The 22,826-nt window shown below is 36.7% G+C and overlaps 1 protein-coding gene across 1 annotated transcript in view; it reads right to left on the bottom strand.

Moving 5' to 3' along the window:
• Positions 1–1,909: 1,909 nt before the first annotated feature.
• The window catches only part of timp2a (TIMP metallopeptidase inhibitor 2a), a 54,049-nt gene continuing 33,132 nt past the window's right edge, over positions 1,910–22,826 (bottom strand). Inside the window, exons 2-5 of the mRNA XM_028820005.2 lie at positions 5,650–5,750; positions 3,803–3,911; positions 2,475–2,599; positions 1,910–2,298 (exon numbers count right to left, since the gene is read on the bottom strand). Of these exons, the coding sequence (XP_028675838.1) occupies positions 2,101–2,298; positions 2,475–2,599; positions 3,803–3,911; positions 5,650–5,750 (533 nt within the window). The 3' untranslated portion in view covers positions 1,910–2,100. The remainder of the gene's footprint in view (positions 2,299–2,474; positions 2,600–3,802; positions 3,912–5,649; positions 5,751–22,826) is intronic.

Below are 22,826 nucleotides of genomic sequence, written 5' to 3'. Positions count from 1 at the left end.
CAACAACAACAACAGTGGGAAGTTGCAAGAATCTGAAATCTGGAGAAGTAAATTTAAAACATTTGAAGAATTTAAAGCGAGAGAAGACGCAACAATATACATGACAAGGATTCAATCCTCTTCTGAACACATTCGTCTTTAGACTAAATGCTTTTGTTGCAGGGTTTCTGCGAGAAGTGCAAATCTAAATTTAAAACAGAAGTCTTGAAAACATTTAAAATATATTAAACAGCAATAACTCAACTGAGCAATAAGCCTAAATGACAAGTGTAAGCTTGGGGCTACAGTGAACAGACAGGAAGAATGCTGTGGATATGCAGCACTGGAACAGAAATCTAAAACAGACATCAAAGGCAAGCTTGACTGCTATATCATCATCTCATAGACTGGTCAGGTGAGACATCAGGAACCCACTAGATTAAGAATGTAGAAAGAAAAAAAAAACAAAAACGTTTAATCTGGCACTGAATTGATACAAGTTTAAAAGTGGCAGTCTAACTCTTTTGACAGGACTGGATTTGTGGATAAAAAATTCTATAAAAAGCTAAAAAAACAAGTTATGTATTGTTAATTGAGATGAGCTGGCACAACATAAGGTTCTGTGACATTCATAAATATCAAAAATTAGATTCCATTGAGTAAATGTGCACCTTTCCTGCATGAGGAATAACTAAACCTGCACATCCAAATTTTCTGTTCTCTATGTCCATTTCAAAACCACGACGTGCTATTGATTTGTTTCATTACCATGCAGATGAACACATCTAGTTCACAGCCTCCAAATCTTCTGTGAAATGAAATGCCTGAAAAATGTGTAGAATTTTCTGGTTGCAACTACCTGTTTTCTACTAAAGGATGGACAAAAAAAAAAAGATGAGTGTTTTAAGAAGTTATTAATCTGAGGAACGTTAACTAGTGGAACACAAATCAACATAAACGATATGTATCTACCAACAGGTTAAGAAAAGAAATTAAGTATTGCATTTTATATAGAAGGTGAAATGAGGAGATTTAGCTGCAATTGCTTTTATTTCCACATGCTATAACTCATTGTGTTCCTTAACATTTTCTGTACCCGTGTGAATTAAATTTGTATTTGTGAAAACATTAAAATATCATGCATATTTTCTGATTATCAGCTTAATATACACACTTGTTAATTTTTGGCCACTTGCACAATTTTCCTAGATCTTTCTTTCTTTTGTTTTTTTCCTTATCCCAAATAATGAAAAATATATAATATACAAATTGAATTAGTAGTATAACGGAAGACGTCTTTGTGTTCTTATTGGTACAGTATGCACAGCTTGTGATCTACAACAAATAACTGGCACGTAAATGAGGCACTCAAACATTCTAATAAACAAACTAAATGGCAGTCATGCTCTGAACGTTAGGAAACCTCCTGTGAGGAGAATGACAGTCAAAGTAAGCTGCTCACTGTGACAATATTTGGCAACATTGCTTATTTTCTTTTGCATGATTTAATTTCTAAGAAAAAAGCTTGTATTTCTTCAATGGCTTTAAAAAAGCTTGCACAAAGATATAGTATTTTATGGCACTACTGTATCTATATATATATTTCCAATAACTTCATTACTTTCATTTTTTTATAACTGACTTAGCTGACAAAGTAATATAATCTACCGTAACCCAAGTCCTACTAAAGCTTTGGCACAAAATTTCTTTAGCTCAATAATTGATGTCCCATGACAAGCAAAGTTGGGATAGAATTTCCCTACAACAATATTTTGCTAATGTAATAAGTTATAAAAAGATCGAATGTGAAGTAATTATGCCATTGTATGATGACTGGAACATAGAGCCTATTTAGTAATCCGTTAGCAGGAATAAAATAAACATATAAATGAACTGTATTCATTTTATAACATTTACATATAAATAAATGTTAAGAGCTTTAGGGGCAGAAAAGTGCTCTCTTTACAGGATTGGCCCTCATATTTTGCCACGCTTTACCGCAGCAGGGAAATGACATCATCACAAGACCAGTCTATTATGTTTTTCTGTATACACTTTTTTTCATTGAATCATTTTGGAGTTGCAGGCATTTCTATAGGGTGGCTGGCAGAGTATGCTAGTTTAAGGATCCTCAATGTCTAGGAACTCCTTCTTTGGTGGGGCAACCCCACGGTACCATGCACATGATCCATCACTTCTCTTTATACAAGCATAGTGTTTGGCCTGACGACCATTGATATTCTTCTCCGTCACCCAATCTGTCCACAGGCATTCATCTGGGGCTGTGATCACACAAGGGATGGATGGACAGCGAGAAATCTGAAACAAGGCAATGACAATTATTGGCACTGTGCAGAGCTCAAAAAACGACTGTCAAGGGTAACATTTTCAAAACATCATTGCCAAGTCTTAAATTGCAGGTAACTGAGAATGTCCCAGTTACCCAAATCAATAACTAAGAATAAGTGACATAAGCCATTCTGCTTGTGCCTTACCTTGCACTCACAACCCATCTGGTAGCGCTGATTTAAGCTCTTTTTCTGGGTAGCAGTCAGAGTATCCCAAGGGACAATAAAGTCACATAAAGTCACATGCATTTTGCCATCACTTTCTAACTTTCCTGCAAATTACACAAAACTAATTGTTAAAAAATAATCATCTCTGAAAAGGTACATTGAACACTTCAAAATATCTACAGTAGCATAATCTTTTTATGTTTTTTCATATTAGTAAACATAAGAAAATTTCAAAATACATCTTTAAAACTAACAGGGCTTACAGACTGTATCTCATGATGTTAAGAATGGTTTAAATACATTATTTATTAAAATGTTGGCTATATCACATTTTCTGTGGTGGGCTGGCACCCTGCCCAAGGTTTGTTTCCTGCCTTGCGCCCTGTGTTGGCTGGAATTGGCTCCTGCACACCCCCATGACCCTGCAGTTAGGATATAGCGGGTTGGATAATGGATGGATGGATATATCATATTTTGATGACACTGTGGCATATTGTGCTTTGTTATCCATACATTTTGTGAATCTGCTTCCACTTCTGGGTTACAAGAATGGGAATTTCAGTGCCAGGCATACTCATTCACATCTCCACAATGATACATTACAGGTCCGTTTAGATATGCTAAACCATACAAATGAATTCAATTTATTATTATATAGTGCTCCTCACTGAGCATAGGTACAAAGACCACTAAATATATCTGCAACTGTCATTCAATAAGATAAAGTTATTAAACTATACCATATTTACATATATAACCATACAATTAAAATTAAATAAACAGTAAAACAGCAATGAATATCAATGATTAATTAGCCTAATGTTGCCTTTTAAGATGTGGAGGAGGGGGCTGTGTTACTAGACTAAACAACAGTGATTACCTCCACACTACTATGTTTTCATTTAAAAACAGCATTTTTAAACATAAAAAATCTCCCTCCATGCTTATATCCCTCCCTTACGTGTTCACATTGTTTACAAAAGTATCTTTCTCGGCATTAAACTGATCAAAAAGGCATATGACAAAGCCATTCACCTACACTTGACATGCGTGCATTGGTGGAAAAATAATTGATGGGATGGTAATGCTGTCAGCCACAGGAATATTGCAAAACTGTAGTGACCAGTAAATTATTTGCCTTTTGTCCATTTCTTAAGAAATAACACTAACCCATATATAATCCTAACACTATTGTTTGCCAAAATACAATAGCTGCATTATTGTTGCTGTGATAGAACATTTCATATTGATATCTTAATAAAACATTTTATCTTTGCACAGTTTAACCTATTACACGAACTGCTCACCTGCAATGAGGTATTCCTTTTTACCATTGGTCTCCAGTGTCACACCGCATACTGCAGAAGAAGGTGCTGTGAATACAGCCTCAATATCCTTGTTAGGGCCCTTGAACATCTAAGCAAAGAAGAAGGGAAACATAAAAACTAATTCAATATTTTTATGTTTTGGATAAACACAGCATCATAGTTAGACCCTTATTTGTATTTACATTGGTATCTATTTGCCTGTCAACATGTCGTTGACATGGGCGCAGAGGCATGAATAAACAGCTATGTAAAGTCTTCATTGGAATGTACTGTGAGAGATTATAGCACTACATAAAGGAAAGAATACAAACAATAAGTACCAGAAAATATGTGTAAATGAGCCAGAGGACTAAGTAGTTACAAAAAACAGCAAAATAAAGAACAAGAGTTATTTCTGCCAAGAATCTGAAAAACTTATTTCTGGCCAAGTCAACGTCAACTTCAACTTCTTGCCCTTATTGTGCATTATTATCTGTATTTGCAGAATAAGAAACAGTCATATATGCTACACAAAAGACATACTTTAAATTAGCCCAGATAACAGGTTTCAATAAAAGTCTTACTGATATATTTCCTAGTCATTTACCAATGAACTATAACTAAAACAAATCCTAATCATTTATTAAACAAATCTGTGTAGTAAAGTAACAACTGTATGTGGTCCTACTGCATTAATGTATCACTAAACATAAAAACTAGTTAGCTGAGTTTACTTAATTCTGGAACTAAAAATAAAATCTTTAACTCTATTCGGATGAGATTAATTTAACAGCAGGTGGTGGGTAAAGTAATACATCCCAGAGGACTTCTGTCACTTTAAAGCTTGCTTCAGATGTTTTATACCAGGAGACGGTGTAAAGTCAGTGATTTGCCAGCAGTGCTTTACTCTGTACCAGAATTTCCCTGTTCCCTTTAGTTAATATTTGTGTACTGTCAGTTTGGACCATATTAGCAATCCTTATTTATAAGAACAATGTGTTCATTTGCACCCACTTGCTTTACATATAAACTGCTCAAAAAAACTGAAGGAATACTTTGAGCTGAATTCAAAGACACCCCGAAAATCAAAGTGAAAAAATGATGTTGCTGGCGAGTCCATTTTGCTGAAATTGCAGCGACTCAAAATCTCAGTAGTTTGCATGACCCCCAAGTGCTTGTATGCATGCCTGACAACTCTAGGGGGTGGGTGGGCATGCTTCTAATAAGACAATGGATGGTGTCCTGGGGGATCTCCTCCCAGATCTGGACTAGTGCATGACTGAGCTCCTGGACAGTCTGAGGTGCAACCTCGTGGCGTCGGATGGACCCAAACATAATGTCCCAGAGGTGTTCTATTGGATTTAGGTCAGGCGAGTGTGGGGGTCAGTCTATTGTATCGACTCCTTCATCGACTGAAACTGATTAACAACCCCCTCTGCTACTTAACTGACCAGATCAATAGCCCACAAGTTTCACTGACTTGATGCTATACTCTTGATTAAAAAATGTTCCTTTAATTGTTTGAGCAGTATATATTGTGTATATTTGAGTGCCAATGGACCTCCGAGTACACTAATATTTTTTTTCCCACTTCAGGCACTATTACCACGCCATGGTGGTCAGTGTTGCTCTATCAAAGTAAGATTTGACTGTTGCTGCCAACTCGTCACAAAAACTACCTGTGGAACATTGAATAAATGTGTATAATACATAGAATGAAATAATTGTTGAATAAATCTAACTATTATAATCACTTGTTTTTTTTAACGTTTGTATTATTCAATACACAATATTCAAAATGTCCACCTCAACTACTTATGGCAATATCCTGAGATGTCCATATTTACCTTAATTTGCTTGATCTCATACTGGATTCTCTTAATGGGATTGCCGTAGATGTCATTACCAGAATCCGTCTCTTTTCCAGCTACAACTTTTGCTCTTATCACTATAAAACATAAAAAATACCAATTAAAATACTTTAATCAGTCATTTACATAGTGCCTGTCATGGAGCAGAACATCACAAGGTGCTTAACAAGGCAAATATTATAATTCAAAACTGAAACACCACACAAAAAAAACTACCTAAATAACAAAAATAAAAAAATACAAGAACTGATTAGTAAATTGTAAAATATGCAAAGTAGGAAGAGAATCTGTGTTTTTAAATGAGATATGAATGACCTAAGCAGTGAGCTCCAGGCTGCTATAAAGCTAAATGAATGTTCATCGACATGAGTCTTTGGACCGGTGCCGGCTGGTGTCAGAGGATCTGACTACTTGGCTGGTTGATAAGATTAAAGCAATGACGGCAGATAGCTTGGCATGTTTAGTTGTATTATATAGTAAACCAGCAGGACAATTTTAAACAATTTTTAAAGCAACAGTTCACATTTAGTTGACTAAATAAAATCAGGCCTTGTATCTGTATGGTAATAACATAACAGATTTTTTATTTTTTAATCACACAATAAATCTGCATTCAGTCAGTGTTCACATTTCAAAGATGTAAGTATTCTTAATATTAAAAATGTCTATCAGAAGAATTTAGTTTTTTTCAATAAAAATTATGCTTACTGAATGCATTTGAAATTACAGAATAACAATTAGGTGGTACAGTGGCGCAGTGGTAGCGCTGCTGCCTCACAGTACGGAGACCTGGGTTCGCATCCCGGGTCCTCCCTGCGTAGAGTTTGCATGTTCTCCCTGTGTCTGTGTGGGTTTCCTCCCACACTCCAAAGACATGCAGGTTAGGTGCATTGGCGATTCTAAATTGTCCCTAGTGTGTGTGTGTGTGTGCCCAGTGGTGGGCTGGCGCCCTGCCTGGGGTTTGTTTCCTGCTTTGTGCACTGTGTTGGCTGGGATTGGCTCCAGCAGACCCCCGTGACCCTGTAGTTAGGATATAGCGGGTTGGATAATGGATGGATGGATGGAATAACAATGATCAACAGTTGTATATTATTTACTACAGTTATAAAATAAAAACCTTACCTTATTTTGTTTAAAGAACAAATAGCAAAACATTTCCAAACTGGCTTAATCCAGTTGAGGGTTAAGCACGTTTGAAGCATTTTAGAAACAGTAGCAATAAAATTTAAAAGGTGAACTAACTGAAAAGCGGTTTTAACTGACAATATGAAATTGTACCATTGTGTTGGAGGCAAAAAATTTTACTTTATTGACCAGGTGATAATATGCATACAGTTGACTATCACAAAAATGTCTGTTAATGTCTGGGTAACCTATGTAAGCTTGACTGCTTGCTCATCCAGGACTGTATGTAGTGCCATGTACATAACAAAGTTGGACACAACAGGTGCGCCTCTACTGCATTTAACAGTTAAACACAAGCTGGTCTAAATTTATATGCATGTTTACATTGATTCAGATCCAAAGGATGCATTTTATGTTAGCTCACTACTGATCAATGTGCTTTTTCAATAAAACATATGTATTAATAATATTTGAGCTATTGTGTACTACTATCATCTCAATCAGAATGACATTCTAGTCTCAGTAGTATAAAAATAAAGTAAAAAGAGCACACAGAAGGCCTTAGGCTAAACGTTGGGAATGGAAAAAATAAACTATATCAAAAGCAGCAATCTAGACGATGGTATCTGACTGAAATTGTGCAGTTTTAAGTTTTAAATTTATCTCTAGGAAAATAAACAAAGTAAAACATGTTCAGTACAGAACAGGCAAGCACATTGTTCTTTCCATAAATCTTTTACATAACTTGTAGGTTGTAATTTTCTTCTTAGCATAAGACATTTTTCTTTTGAGTTAATTATTTTTTATGGTGGTTTTGAATTATGGAGAATGTGGTTTCACTTTGGTTGTATCCAATTCTAGCTATGCTACCTGTCTAAAATAGGTTGAAATTTAACTAATCGACATAGATCTCAGTGTTAACATTTGCAGTGCAGGGTGTCCCTTCATAAAAGCAACTCTAATGTTTTTGATGAGCCACCTATTGAATGCAAAGAGAAATAGCAACTGGACAGGCACACAGAGACACTTGTCCTTTTACTAAAGTGAATTTTGTTATTACTACTGTTCTATCAAATTATCTTTATAATTTTTAATTTTTTACAATGCTGCTTTAGAATTTGTGTATACAGTAATCCCTCGCTGTATCGCGCTTCGCCTTTCGCGGCTTCACTCCATCGCGGATTTTATATGTAAGCATATTTAAATATATATCGCGGATTTTTCGCTGCTTCGCGGGTTTCTGCGGACAATGGGTCTTTTAATTTCTGGTACATGCTTCCTCAGTTGGTTTGCCCAGTTGATTTCATACAAGGGACGCTATTGGCAGATGGCTGAGAGGCTACCCAGCTTACTTTTCTCTTTCTCTTGCGCTGACTTTCTCTGATCCTGACGTAGGGGGATTGAGCAGGGGGGCTGTTCGCACACCTAGACGATACGGACGCTCGTCTAAAAATGCTGAAAGATTATCTTCACGTTGCTATCTTTTGTGCAGCTGCTTCCTGAAACGACATGCTACACGGTGCTTCGCATACTTAAAAGCTCGAAGGGCACGTATTGATTTTTGATTGAAAAACAAACTCTGTCTCTCTCTCTCTCTCTCTCTCTTTGTCTGCTCCTGACGGAGGGGGTGTGAGCTGCCGCCTTCAACAGTTTTGTGCCGCATACTTAAAAGCAAACAGCCCTATTGATTTGTTTGCTTTTCTCTCTATCTCTGTGACAGTCACTGCTCCTGACACGCACTCCTTTGAAGAGGAAGATATGTTTGCATTCTTTTAATTGTGAGACGGAACTGTCATCTCTGTCTTGTCATGGAGCACAGTTTAAACTTTTGAAAAAGAGACAAATGTTTGTTTGCAGTGTTTGAATAAAGTTCCTGTCTCTCTACAACCTCCTGTGTTTCTGCGCAAATCTGTGACCCAAGCATGACAATATAAAAATAAACATATAAACATATGGTTTCTACTTCGCGGATTTTCTTATTTCGCGGGTGGCTCTGGAACGCAACCCCCGCGATGGAGGAGGGATTACTGTATTGCAATCTGTGGCTTGGTTGCCATGAAGCAATGGCTCATCATTAGGGAGCATGCACCGAAAGCCACACCGTTGTCATGTCATCATGCCAATGGTACTTATGCCAGTTCTGTACTAAGGACTTTTTCCCAGACTGTGCATTTATCAAAACATTAACTAAAGACATTTTTTAATTTGTAAAAGTATTTATGGCTGGATTTATGCTTTCAGGTTTGATTAGCACTTAGGCTTAGGGTCATGGTCAATTTCCTTTCTGTTTGACTGTTCACTTAGTTTTTTCAACTACGATTTTTGCATTTTCCAACTTCAGGTCCTTTTTCTAAAATACTTCCTTACTTAATCTTTTGTGGCAGAACACAAAAAGGTATCAGTTTTTCAGATAACAAAGGCAAGGATGTAAATGACTTAATACTTCAGGAGAATGTGAAATTCTTAGATAACATTAAGAGATTCAGATTTAATTCAGATATAATTTTATCAGAACACGTTACGTTCACTTTATTTAAAAGGGTAGGTAGTGAAAATAATAACTCCATCATTTTTAGATTTTACTGTATAGTGTAAAAAACATCTATGGCAAGTTAACTAATGGAAGCAAATTCTTATGTAAAGGCTTCCTAAGTTTTCTTAGGAGATTTCTTGCTAGTGCCATTCTCTTCCTAAAAGGAAGTGATTCAACAACTGCTCAGACTCCTTATAAAAGAACCATTTGCCCACTCTGCATGCACTTTTCAGATCTAACATTACATCTGTTGTTGCTAGACAAATGGATAAACAATCCTAAAATTAGATGCAAGACACATTCCTCATTTCTGCATTTTGACCTCAGTCCCGGTGGTTTAAATTTTGTTTCCCTGCCACCCAGTAATAGAAAAAGTGGAATCAGGAAACGGATGAATATTATTAATCAAAATGCTGCATGTAGCTGGGCACACAGAATACAACAGCAGATGTTTTAGACGCCTGTTGCAAACAAAGTAACAGGAGACTCTAAATTTAATGTGCTTAACTGCAGGTCTAAGAGTGCCCAACCATGTGGATAATTTAGTATGGCATGGTGAGAGTATGCTTTTAAAGACTTCATTCATAGCAACTCGCAGAATCAGTAAAGATGCATACAAGTTCCTTTGCTTTCTTTGTGGCACATGCCATGCTCCTGTGTGTTCCAATGATGATTTACCCTAGCAGTGATGAAGCAGACACACTCTGCCCACAGTGTTATATGTGGAATCATACATGTAGTATTTCCAAAAATGGTATGGCAATTTTTGGCTGGGCAGATAATTAGCCACATTCACAGTGTGAATCTGCCTACTGGCAGAGGTAAGCTAAATGATGCCATTATAATAATAAAAGAATAATCCAAAATATGGCAGTAATTTTCCGTTGTCATTAACACGAAAGAAAACAAGCTTTTGCTTGCTGGGATGAATGCTTATCAGTTGTAGCATAAAGCAGCTGCAGGTCAGAAATCTCAGGTGAACCAAAACAAGATCAGGAGCAGAACGACAGTTTTGGGTGCCAGGACAGTGTTTCAAAATCAGTCCTTAGTACAAATATCAATTAGTCCAAAAGCAGAGAGTTCAGGGGAAAAATTGGTCCTAAAGTGTGGTACTGTATAAAGGGGTGTATTAAATCGTCAGCCTTCTTTTTCTTAAACTAGTGAAGATACCAACTAACTATTCAACATTACAAAAAGATTAAAACAGACCAATAAAATCCTGCACTACTACAAAGTGTGTCATCTAGTTACAGTATTTTGAGATTTGTGTGTGTTAAAACAATTAACCTGTCCTTTACAACTGAATGTCCATTTTTGGCTTCGAGCAATACTTTGAAAAATGCATGCATATTACTGTATATTCGATTACTGAGATTCAAGACAAAAGTTCTAAAGCAGACAGGCAGATGTTGCCCAGCATGCACTACTTTAGAGTGTAGTAGGTACACATGCAGAAATGGCAACTGGTGGTGTAAGCAAGCATGGATACTGTGTCTCTCATTCATAATGGGTGGCCCAGATGAATGTCAGAGGGGGATGCCTACAATAAAAGGAAAAAGTGGAAGTCAAACTGACATCAGTCTACACTCCCACCTGATGCTGGGGGGCAGATGATTTGGGATTGTGGAGTGTCTGACCCAACAGACTTCTAACAAGCCATAGACAGGAGGTAAGATTAAAGGACAATACCCCACTCTACCTATGGTCATACAGGCCCTAACACACAGTGAACAACTTGGTGCTCAAGCACAGATTCTGGCCCTTTAGAGTAGGTTGTCAAACTCAGCTGTAACACATTATTGTTTGGCTGCTGATTAAGGAGAAAAGAAACAATTAAGGGATCAGAATCATAGGCAGCATGCCACTTAAAATTAAGACAAAAGAGGTATGTTCCACTAGCAGCAGTAACTGATCATTGATTATGAAAGTGGCTAAAATAAAAACCAGCTATCAATGCAGTCCAGTTTGACACACCTTATTACAGTTCATGAACAGAACAGAGGTATGGTGCCAACAGAGGGCACTGTTGAGTAATATCACTTTTACAAATATTAGAAATGATTTTGGTTCACATCCAAAAGTTCAAGTTTATTGTCATATTTATACAGTATAATAAAACTCTTATTTGCATGTGTCCTTAGAACAGAAAAAGTAACATAAACACTAAGACACATACACAAAAACAAAACATGCACAGAGTGCTATCTATCTATTTGTGTGTGTGTGTGTGTGTGTATATATATATATATATATATACTTTCCTTGGTGGTTAATTATTTTACGGATTTTTTTCAAATGATCCTTTTTTTTTCCTGTGCTTAAAACTCATTAAAAAAAGTGTTTTTAGCCAGCGGTTGGTAGCGCTATAGCACGAACTATTGCAGTGTTAGTTTTCTCTGTTGTTCAAGGTTTTCTCAGTGTTATTTAATGTTTTTACATTTAGTTTACTATTATGCTGTGCATTCTATGGTTTAATTAACTATGTTTGTGTTTAAAAACTTAAAAAATATATATATTTACATACAGTTTGTATGGTCTGGAACGGATTAATTGTATTTACATACAATCCTTTGTATCCAAACCCAATTCGGTTCACGACCAAATCGATTTACGACCAGAGTTTTGGAACGAATTATGGTCGTGAACCGGGGTTCCACTGTACATACTGTACAGTGTTTTGTTTATGTTACAGTATTAGTTGATATGATTGGCTGTTCCTGAATCTACCAGTGTGAATGGCCTCACTAATGTCTACAGGTGCACAGTAGAGTCCATACTCAACAGGCTGCATTACATCCTGGCTTAAGTTTACAAAGCACGAAAGAGTATGGTGAAGGAGGCACAACACCAGGACCTAAGTTCAGGACCTATATAACACTTGCTGCCTGTGCACAGGGCTGTAAATGTCAGTATACAGACAAGATCATACATCAACCCAGGAAACAGTGTCAAGGAGCAGCATGCCCCATAATATCTGTTCTTTTTAATTCCTTACTTAGCACAGTAACTACTGTAATTTAGGGTTTTACTGACTATATATTAAGAAAGGCTACATATTATTTAGTTGCTTGCCTTTAAAATATTGATTCTATTTAGAAACATCACGCAGCATCATGTAATAATCAGAGGCCTTAAGCTGTGAATTCACATCCTTGTTAGTAATGCAGTAACAATTGTACAATTTAAAATCAATGCTGTGTATTAAAAAAAGATCATATAGTGGCAAACTTCACATTTAACTAACTAGCTTCAAATTATTAAATTGTGAATTTCCCCTTGGGATTAATAAAGTATCTATCTATCTATCTATCTATCTATCTATCTATCTATCTATCTATCTATCTATCTATCTATCTATCTATCTATCTATCTATCTATTGATCACTAGAGGGTGCTCTTGAGCCATCCCTGAACCCAAAATGACAACAAGGAGGCCAAAATATATAAAAATAAAGCTCATTTAAAAATATTATTAGGCAGAGACATACAAAATATGAAAGCAAAACATACGAAATAAAAATAGCAACAAAACATTCCTCTTTGTGTCTTCCTGATTTAAGTGAATCACCCTAATATGTCTAAAGGGGTGGCTGGTTGACTTCTCAAGCTCTATACATCCTCCAGCATTCCCCAACATCCTCATCTTCCATTCATCTCCCTCCACAATCTCTGTCCTCTCTTTCTCCAGCCTGTCAAATTTTTGTCAGAGATCTCCCAAATCCAAAGTCAACTAGGGTCTGTTCAGAAGGAACTTTTAAGTTTGGGTCTAGAAAATTCCAGTGTCTACTTCCAGAGTAGGGAATATTCTCATTTGCTCCTGGAGACATCCTCCTAGTAACTGTGGCTTTAAGTATCCCTAGAATGCTGAGTTCCAATTCTCAGTTAAAAAGTCAGACCACCACCCCACTATAATGGGTAAAAGGGAGCCATTTATAACAGAATCAGCCTTCCTGCTGCCATTTATTGGACTGAAGGACTCATGTTACATTATCTGCTGTCTTCCACTGTCCTCCCTTTACAACACAGACTCTAGATTACTTAGTGCTGAAACTTGCTCTCCTAACTGATAGAGAGTGATCCCTATTAACAATGGGCCGACTGTCCTCTGCCATCCTGGGAAAACAAAACAACTTTCCACCAAGGACTCACCTCTTCCCTATTCTTACACGTGCCCCTATTTTAAACTATTCTGTGGCTTCTTACAGTCCTAAACAATATAAAAGGGCTCTTCAACAGGTTATAAAGATTAAATTATGTACATGTCAGGCTGATGGGTGATTCCAACAGGGCTGTGGGTTAGTCCATGGTTGAGTTAGCCCTGTGGTAGACTGGCACCCTTTACAAGTTTGGTTCTTACCACGTAGTCAATGCTTTTGGGCCAGAAAAATTAAACATACAAGCCAAGTGATTTGCAAAAATGGGACTTCCAGGTTTAAAGTTAAACAGTTGTCAGACCAGGCAAGATCTACAAATATGGAAATATAACACAGAAAATGAGTAAAACATGTGATTCTCAAATTTAATAAATGCAAAAGAATAAAAGCATTAAACTGACTACACTAGGCACAAAAAAGTAAAGCTGCTAGATTTGCAGAATAACCAAAAACAGGATGACTGAGACAGTCCTTGTACTTAATTAAAATTTGTGAGATCTCAAAGGAATAAGGAAGACTTTCTGCCAAAGGCTGATCTTATATTTAATTGGCTTCAGCATTTAATATATATATTCTGTTTCACACAATATAAAGCTGACATCATACCTTTATTCTTTAGAGAATTAATTACAGTCTGCCTGATCAAGGTGACAATAGTGACATGATAAAATAATAAAAGCCTGTTAAAACTGGTACAATATTATAAGAACAATATTCCTTTAGGGGTACTTACAAATGTAAACTGGGTACATTGTGTATATAGTTCTGGGTTTTGCACTTCAGTATCAGTTGGTGCTTTATTTCTCCTGTTTTGCACTATATTGAGGTGTTAAACTCAGTTACCAGAGGGCCATTTTGAATGCATGCTTTCATTTCAGCCATTATCTTAATTACAGTTAGGTCGATAAATATTTGGACAGAGACAACTTTTTTCTAATTTTGGTTCTGTACATTACCACAATGAATTTTAAATGAAACATGTCAGATGCAGTTGAAGTGCAGACTTTCAGCTTTAGTTCAGTGGGGTGAACAAAATGATTGCATAAAAATGTGAGGCAACTAAAGCATTTTATGAACACAATCCCTTCATTTCAGGGGCTCAAAAGTAATTAGACAAATTAAATAACTGGAAATAAAATGTTCATTTCTAATACTTGGTTGAAAACCCTTTGCTGGCAATGACAGCCTGAAGTCTTGAACTCATGGACATCACCAGATGCTGGGTTTCCTCCTTTTTAATGCTCTGCCAGGCCTTTACTACAGCGGCTTTCAGTTGCTGTTTGTTTGTGGGCCTTTCTGTCTGAAGTTTAGTCTTCAACAAGTGAAATGCAGGCTCAATTGGGTTAAGATCAGGTGACTGACTTGGCCATTCAAGAATTTTCCACTTCTTTGCTTTAATAAACTCCTGGGTTGCTTTGACTGTATGTTTTGGGTCATTGTCCATCTGTATCATGAAACACCGCCCAATCAATTTAACTGCATTTAGCTGGATTTGAGCAGACAGTATGTCTCTGAACACCTCAGAATTAATTCGGCTGCTTCTGTCCTGTGTCACATCATCAATAAACACTAGTGTCCCAGTGCCACTGGCAGCCATGCATGCCCAAGCCATCACACTGCATCCACCGTGTTTTACAGATGATGTGGTATGCTTTGGATAATGAGCTGTTCCAGGCCTTCTCCATACTTTTTTCTTGCCATCATTCTGGTAGAGGTTGATCTTGGTTTCATCTGTCCAAAGAATATTTTTCCAGAACTGTGCTGGCTTTTTTAGATGTTCTTTAGCAAAGTCCAATCTAGCCTTTCTATTCTTGAGGCTTATGAGTGGCTTGCACCTTGCAGTACACCCTCTGTATTTACTTTCATGCAGTCTTCTCTTTATGGTAGACTTGGATATCGATATGCTTACCCCCTGGAGAGTGTTGTTCACTTGGTTGGCTGTTGTGAAGAGATTTCTTTTCACCATGGAAATGATTATGCGATCATCCACCACTGTTGTCTTCCATGGACGTCCAGGTCTTTTTGCATTGCTGAGTTCAACCAGTGCTTGCTTTCTTTCTCAGGATGTACCAAACTGTTGATTTTGCCACTCGTAATATTGTAGCAATTTCTTGGATGGTTTTTTTCTGTTTTCGCAGCTTAAGGATGGCTTCTTTCACCTGCATGGAGAGCTCCTTTGACCGCATGTTGTCTGTTCACAGCAAAATCTTCCACATGCAAGCACCACACCTCAAATCAACTCCAGGCCTTTATCTGCTTAATTGATAATGACATAACGATGGACTTTCCCACACCTGCCCATGAAATAGCTTTTGAGTCAATTGTCCAATTACTTTTGAGCCCCTGAAATGAAGGGATTGTGTTAAAAAAATGCTTTAGTTGCCTCACATTTTTATGCAATCGTTTTGTTCACCCCACAGAATTAAAGCTGAAAGTCTGCACTTTAACTGCATCTGAGTTATTTCATTTAAAATTAATTGTGGTAATGTACAGAACCAAAATTAGAAAGAAATTGTCTCTGTCCAAATATTTATGGACCTAACTGTAGTTACCAATTACTGCTGCTAACAGAGAACACTTCCTTTCTTTTTAAGGTTCAGAACCCCTGTTTTTTCGCCCTTAACTACTATCCATAACAATGAGATGTGCCTGTGTGTCTCTCATACAATATCTCTTTCAACAAAATACTGGGGAAAAGACTCTGAGATACTCTGAGATCTGCTATATTCCACAAACCATTTTGATGGTGGATTTATATATTAAATTATATTGTTCAAATATTTTTTTGATTTATATGTCTGTTATAGCAGAATGATAGCAGTAACAAGATAATATATTAAATAACAGGTTTCGTTAACTACAAGAATTATCTTCTTTTTAAGAAATTGGTTGGAGTTAGATTGGTATCCTGTAAGGAGCCGAGTCTGAATAACCTGGTCATCTTTTAGCTCATTTTGCATCTTATTATTGTTTGGTTGCAGGTTAAAGAAAACAGACAAAGCAAGTCAATTATACAGGTATTTAAGGCAAAGAAGTGTGTTCCATTAGAAGACAAAACACTAATTTTGGTTGGAACAAAAGTCAGTAGCCACTGTGGCCCTTCAGGGTCTGTGTTTGATTAGACCCCTAAACTATATATATGCTCATTTTTTGGTCTCTGCTATTTTAGATCACACACATTTTCACTTAGGCGTTAATAAAGTACTAACTATCTGTCAATGGGAAGAGAGCTGGTTGCAGTGCAGCGCACAGAACAGACTTTTTTTGTTACATGCCTCTAGAGGTTCTGCATCAAATTAAGCCAATGTATGCACTTACATCATACTATACACATCTTTTTATACTAAAAATTATATTCATACACTGTACATAAAAATAAATTAAACTACTGTATACATCCATCTACCATCAAATCCACTTAATAAATACATTTTTGCTTCATGTAGCTGTACTAACATCATAACTGACAAAACTGGAAATGAAATACATGAACATTGGCACACCTTACACAGAATTTCTTTGTACCGGGGTTGGTATTTAGTCGTATGTTCAATACAACTACATGAAGCACACATGGTGAATAAATATCAATAGCCTAGACAGTGATTGGTAAGAAACTACTTAAATCATACACAGTAGGCCTTCCTTTATTTTTCAAACGTGACCTGGAACAGTAAAGGGTTCAAATGCTAGTTCTTTCCCCTTATTATTGCAATGGGTTTAATAAGTTCTTTCTAAGTGAAAAGTTAAGAACCTAAACTCCCAACAAATTACCACATTTTCTTCACTTTAGACCTCACAAATAAAGACATAGCAGCTAGGTAGCTTTATAATTTGAATAACCATATATCAAGTTAAGCAACTTTGTACTGTATGATACATATTACTGAAAATTCAATAGTATATCCATTTTCCAACTAGCTACATCCTGAGCAGGATTGGAGGGAAGCTGGAGCACATCCCAGCAGGCACAGGCCACAAGGCTGGAACAATCCCTCGACTGGCGTCCTGTCCATTACACGATGAACACACAGACACACACACATGCACACACCAGGGCCTGTTTAGTATTGCTAATCCATCTATCTGTATGGCTTTGGACTGTGGGAAAAAAACAAGGAGAACATGCAAATTCCAAGCAGGAAGGATCCAGGATGTGAACCCCGACCACCTTACCACTGCGCTTCTGTGCCGCCCAAAATTCAATAGTACAATAATTAAATGTCATGATACATTGTTAGCTCTGTTACATATAGCAATAAAGCAAGTTAAAAAACACCCCCATTAAAAACATGAAAAGAAGCACACCTACACATGTTAATTAATGGTTCTTTCGTTTCAAAATTAACTACCTACAGAAAATACTGACATTTTTAGTAGCCAAACATTAAACCTGAAATGCATTAATGCTGAGGTTGGTATTTTGGTTTATTTATTCTGCTAACACATTAAAGAATTTAAGAAAAACTTAGAAAATAGACCTTCTGTACCAGACTCTTTTCATTTACTAGTTCTGTAAAACAATGTAAAGTCAATTGCCAACTTATGATTCAGCAGTAAAATCCTGCTGAGAATTGTTTTGACTGGGGTTGGAGATAAACAAAGTGAAGGTGGAAAACGGATACAATTCTCACAAACAACGTCTAAAGAAAAAACTATTTTTGAAGAACTTTTAGATGACTAGAGTGGAAAAATAAAGACTCATTCAAATGACATTTGAAATTTAAAATAAAAATATACAAGATTAAAACAGAAATACTGCTTAAACAAAGTATCTCGAAGAACAGCTGTACAAAACCTTATTAACGTGAAAAAGAAAGTTGACTAAATCAGTAATTCCAATATATTTTACAGTAATTGAACCTGTGAAGTCAGGCACATGGCACAAATCTACAGTAAATGATTTCCTCTGAATGATATTTTAACATCTTAAGATTAGAAAACAAAGTTTTACAACAATTTGTAACCCATTCAAACTGTAGTGTGCTCATTGTAATTATGTACTTTTTTTAGTATAAATAACGAAACTGCTTTTGTTCATATGAATCTCCCCCATCACCACTAAAGTCCCATGCTGTATAAAGAATGTGTGCACTCCAGGTGTGGCCGATAAACAAGCTGATATGGTGTACTGGATTTAATTCTTCTTGCGGTATGGATTTTTTAAAAAAAGTTATTAATGGTATGCTGTAAATTAGTGAAAAACTTGCACACACATTTAAATGTAAAACAGATCCTAACACAAAAGGTACAGATCTGTGCATGCTGCAGAAAACATATCTTGTATGTGCACTGTATGCAATACGTAAAGCACACCCCTACCCCCACCCTTTAATAATAGTACCTGGCGTGATGTAGGGTTCTGCCTGGTTGCTGAGTTGACGCTGGCTTTGGACCCATGCAATGGATTGGACAGCCAGCACAGACTCCAGTATAGAAAACCCAAGAGCGGGTAGGCGGCCAAGTTGGCCAAGGTCTCCAGGACTGTGACTTTGTTTCTGACTTTCTGTTTTGCAAATTTAATCTCACTGCTGTCAACTGTCTGCAGTTTATCAGTTAATTAATAATGAGACATTGATGGTTTCCATTAACATTTAATCAGTTTCTACTTTGTTCTCTGTGTGTTTTAACAAATTTGCATTTATTTGTGTACCAGTTCAGTATTTAGTAGTTAGTATAATCTATACTTGTATTCTGAGAATTGTTCACAGCACTCTGTTCCTGTATTCAGACAAGCGCATTACACAAAAAATAACTTGTTGTTGATTAAGCAGCTTTGACAATGCATGTACAGTATGATTAACACCAGTGACTTAAAACAGGGATGGGGCCTTTGCCCTGTGTTTACAAGCAATTTCATATAGTAATAAAACGTTATAAACATTTTAGTCTCCTATAGTCTTGCCCTTTATGTCATGAACTGGCTTATATTTTTAATAATTTACAGCTGTTCCTTGGTCTTTAAAAATATTGTCACTTGTGTGGTTTTAGAGATCAAGGAATCCAATGGGCAAATTTATTTATTTATTAGAAGTATATTTTAACTTATGTTAAAACTGAATTTGGTTCTCCCATGGTACCTTTTTGTTTTTGTATGGGTGCCACCATTTTGTTTCTGTGACTTGACAACCAGAAGTGTGTAGCACATGACATCACTGGGTCCCTGGGTCACACATGTAAAGGTCAGCGTCATGCATTCTTGGTTGTCCAAGTTTGTGAATACAGTCAACATTTATAACAATTCTGAATTCTGACTAGGATTTAAAAATATTGCTTTTGTAAACATGTGTTTAACAGAATCAGACACCTTTTTGTTACATAAACTGGTAATCAGTTGATATACAGTAAGTCTAAACTTTATTTGCTGTAAAACAATCCAATTCAACATAATAAAAGAAAATGACCTAATAAAAGAAACAGCCTCAGCATTTGAAGGAAAAGATATGAAATTACATCCATTTTCATTTACATTTAAAAAGTAATATTAAAGATACAATATGTTGTTCCTGATTGTAGTGTTCCACTTTACAGTATCCACACAGTCTGAATTTCGTCTAGTTTGCTGTTCACTTTACTCACTTTATCATCAGGCTGTTAAAATTTTCACTTATAACCCGACAATTACTTTTAAAAAACATGGCAAGAAGGATTACATGTAGAACTAAGAAGAACATGGTGTTTTTCTGTTTCTGTTCCAATCTTATTATCTTTGTGTTTATGGAGCATTTCTTTCTTATATTGCATGTAACATTATTGTACAGCAGACTGGGCTAATAAATTGAAGTACACTTAATATGAATACATTCAACTGCGTTTAATTAAAACTTTGGCAAGAAAAGATTTATTTTTTACACATACTGCTTTTTAATTTACTTGTTCTCAAATCCTCAGTCATCCAGTTGTAGTGAGGCTGCACCTGTGGTGTAAACAATGCACAGTGCATGTTGTTTTATACAGTGACCTTACCTTGAGTTTACAGATTAATAATAAACAAACCAGACTGTTATCTGCATTACAATTTCCTCATCACTATAAATACAACAGGCTTGGCTTCCACCTCTGTGAATCAAAGCCAGCAGATGTCTGCACTGCTGATTTTATTTTTTTTTCCTGCATTGCTGTATTTTTCCACTAGATTTTTTAAAGTCTTGTTGCAGACCTATTAAACCAGAATATGGGAGTGTGGCCAAATCCAAGGGGATTGACAAAATTAATAATAAACATGCTTCACATTAACCTTCATTGTGCTTTCAAGGAGTCATTAACTCAGAAAATAATGGAACCTGCATCAGAATATTTCCTTATTCTCCAGTTAATCATTATATATTATTTGCCACAAGAGTTATCAGCAGTGTATATTACTTGGACAAGCTGTGACAGTTAGCCTGTCTGGCAAAGTGTTGCCAAGGCTGAAAAGGTATAGGAAAAGTGACCTCAGCGGATGGGCCCTGGGAGCTCTGTAATTCAAATGGGAACCCACACTGGTAATTGGAGCGCTCGCCCTCCAGGAGGCAGCAAACTTTCTTTATTTAAATGGTCTGCCAGATGATGTTACTCTGTGGGCATTAAAACAAGACATAGAGGGTGCTGGTGAGGACAGAAGAAAAGTAGAACATCCCTAAGCTATTCAGTGGCTGCAAAAGGTGAAATCCTATGTCACTTAAAGGAAGGTAGGTAGCCAAGGAAATACTAATGATACACAAGTACGTAAAAATATATGGAACTGACAAAAGTAACTCTGATAGGATGACAGAAAGACTTCTAAAGGATGGCACTGATACCCTAAGTGATTCAAAGGACAGCCAAAGAAGTGACAAGCTACTCCCTGCTCATGGCCAACCGAACTTAGAACTGGAAGGCAAGTTACAGGGACTCTTTTGAATAGAGCCATGACATAGTAAACAGAAATTCTTTATTAAGTTTAACAGTGTACTAATAAGATAACCATTCATCTTCAGTACAAATACATGTCATTGACAATTTAACTGTTACTCGTGAAGCTACTATAGTCTACTAGCAGTGAAAAGGAAACTACATATCAAATACAGATGGGTGTGAATTATTGATAAATTAACTGAAGGTACCAATATTAAACATCCATCCATCCATCCATTTTCCAACCCGCTGAATCCAAACACAGGGTCACGGGGGTCTGCTGGAGCCAATCCCAGCCAACACAGGGCACAAGGCAGGAAACAATCCTGGGCAGGGTGCCAACCCACCGCAGGACACACACAAACACACCCACACACCAACCACACACTAGGGCCAATTTAGAATCGCCAATCCACCTAACCTGCATGTCTTTGGAATGTGGGAGGAAACCGGAGCGCCCGGAGGAAACCCACGCAGACACGGGGAGAACATGCAAACATGCAAACTCCACGCAGGGAATCGAACCCAGGTCCCCAGATCTCCCAACTGCGAGGCAGCAGCGCTACCCACTGCGCCACCGTGCCGCCCAATATTAAACAACAAATTCAAAATAAAAATAACATACATAATATACTGTTATTTGAAATGTGTTGCCTTGGCACTCACCTCCAGGCTAGTGCGTTTGAAAAGGGGCTGGGTATCAGTATTTCACCAATCATACTACTTTTTGGTATAAATTACACAAATGGGATGACCCCTCACCCCCATTTTATAGGAAAACCTGAGGTTTGCTGTATTACTTTACAGCCAGTGGAAAACATCAGTGAATCAGTTCCTAAAAACTAATATGGAATAGAGCCCTACTATCAAGTTCAACATATGGACTGTTTTGAATCAAGGTAGTTAAAAACAATTGTTCCTAATATGTTATATTAGCATCATACACTAGCAATGTTTTCGCCCAGTAGAACAGCTTACATTTTTGATTGTGTTTTTTAAGAATCTGGAGTCATAACATGCAAACAGCATACATTCATGTATTTTTGTAAGTGTTGTTGAAATTGCAAATGAAACAAATTAAAAGTACAGAGTAAGGAGAAAGGCAAAAGAACAACCATTAGTTGTGTGCTACTTATTCATTTTTATGAAGCTTTGAAGAGCACTATTCTTGTTCAGAAAAGGCCAACATGCAAGAAAGAATTAAACTGCTGAGACAAGCAATGTGAAAATGCTTGTGGCATGACAGGATATGCGTTGTCTTTTTATTTTAATAAGAAACATGCAGGCTGTCAGAATCAGGGCTTCATCAAAGAGGCTGAGTAAGCCTTTGCAACTTTTTTTTACCTCAAAGCCTTATTAGAAACAAGGTTTCAACCAGTATACTACATAAAAATTTACTACGCAATCAATAGGAATAGTTCAGAACTGTATAAAGCTTGTTAAGATTTTCAAACTCTACTGAAAAG

This window comes from Erpetoichthys calabaricus, chromosome 14, assembly GCF_900747795.2.
Source record: "Erpetoichthys calabaricus chromosome 14, fErpCal1.3, whole genome shotgun sequence".
Classification (NCBI taxonomy): Eukaryota; Metazoa; Chordata; class Cladistia; order Polypteriformes; family Polypteridae; genus Erpetoichthys; species Erpetoichthys calabaricus.
Note: the sequence above shows the minus strand (reverse complement) of the source record. Positions and strands in the feature narration are given on the sequence as shown.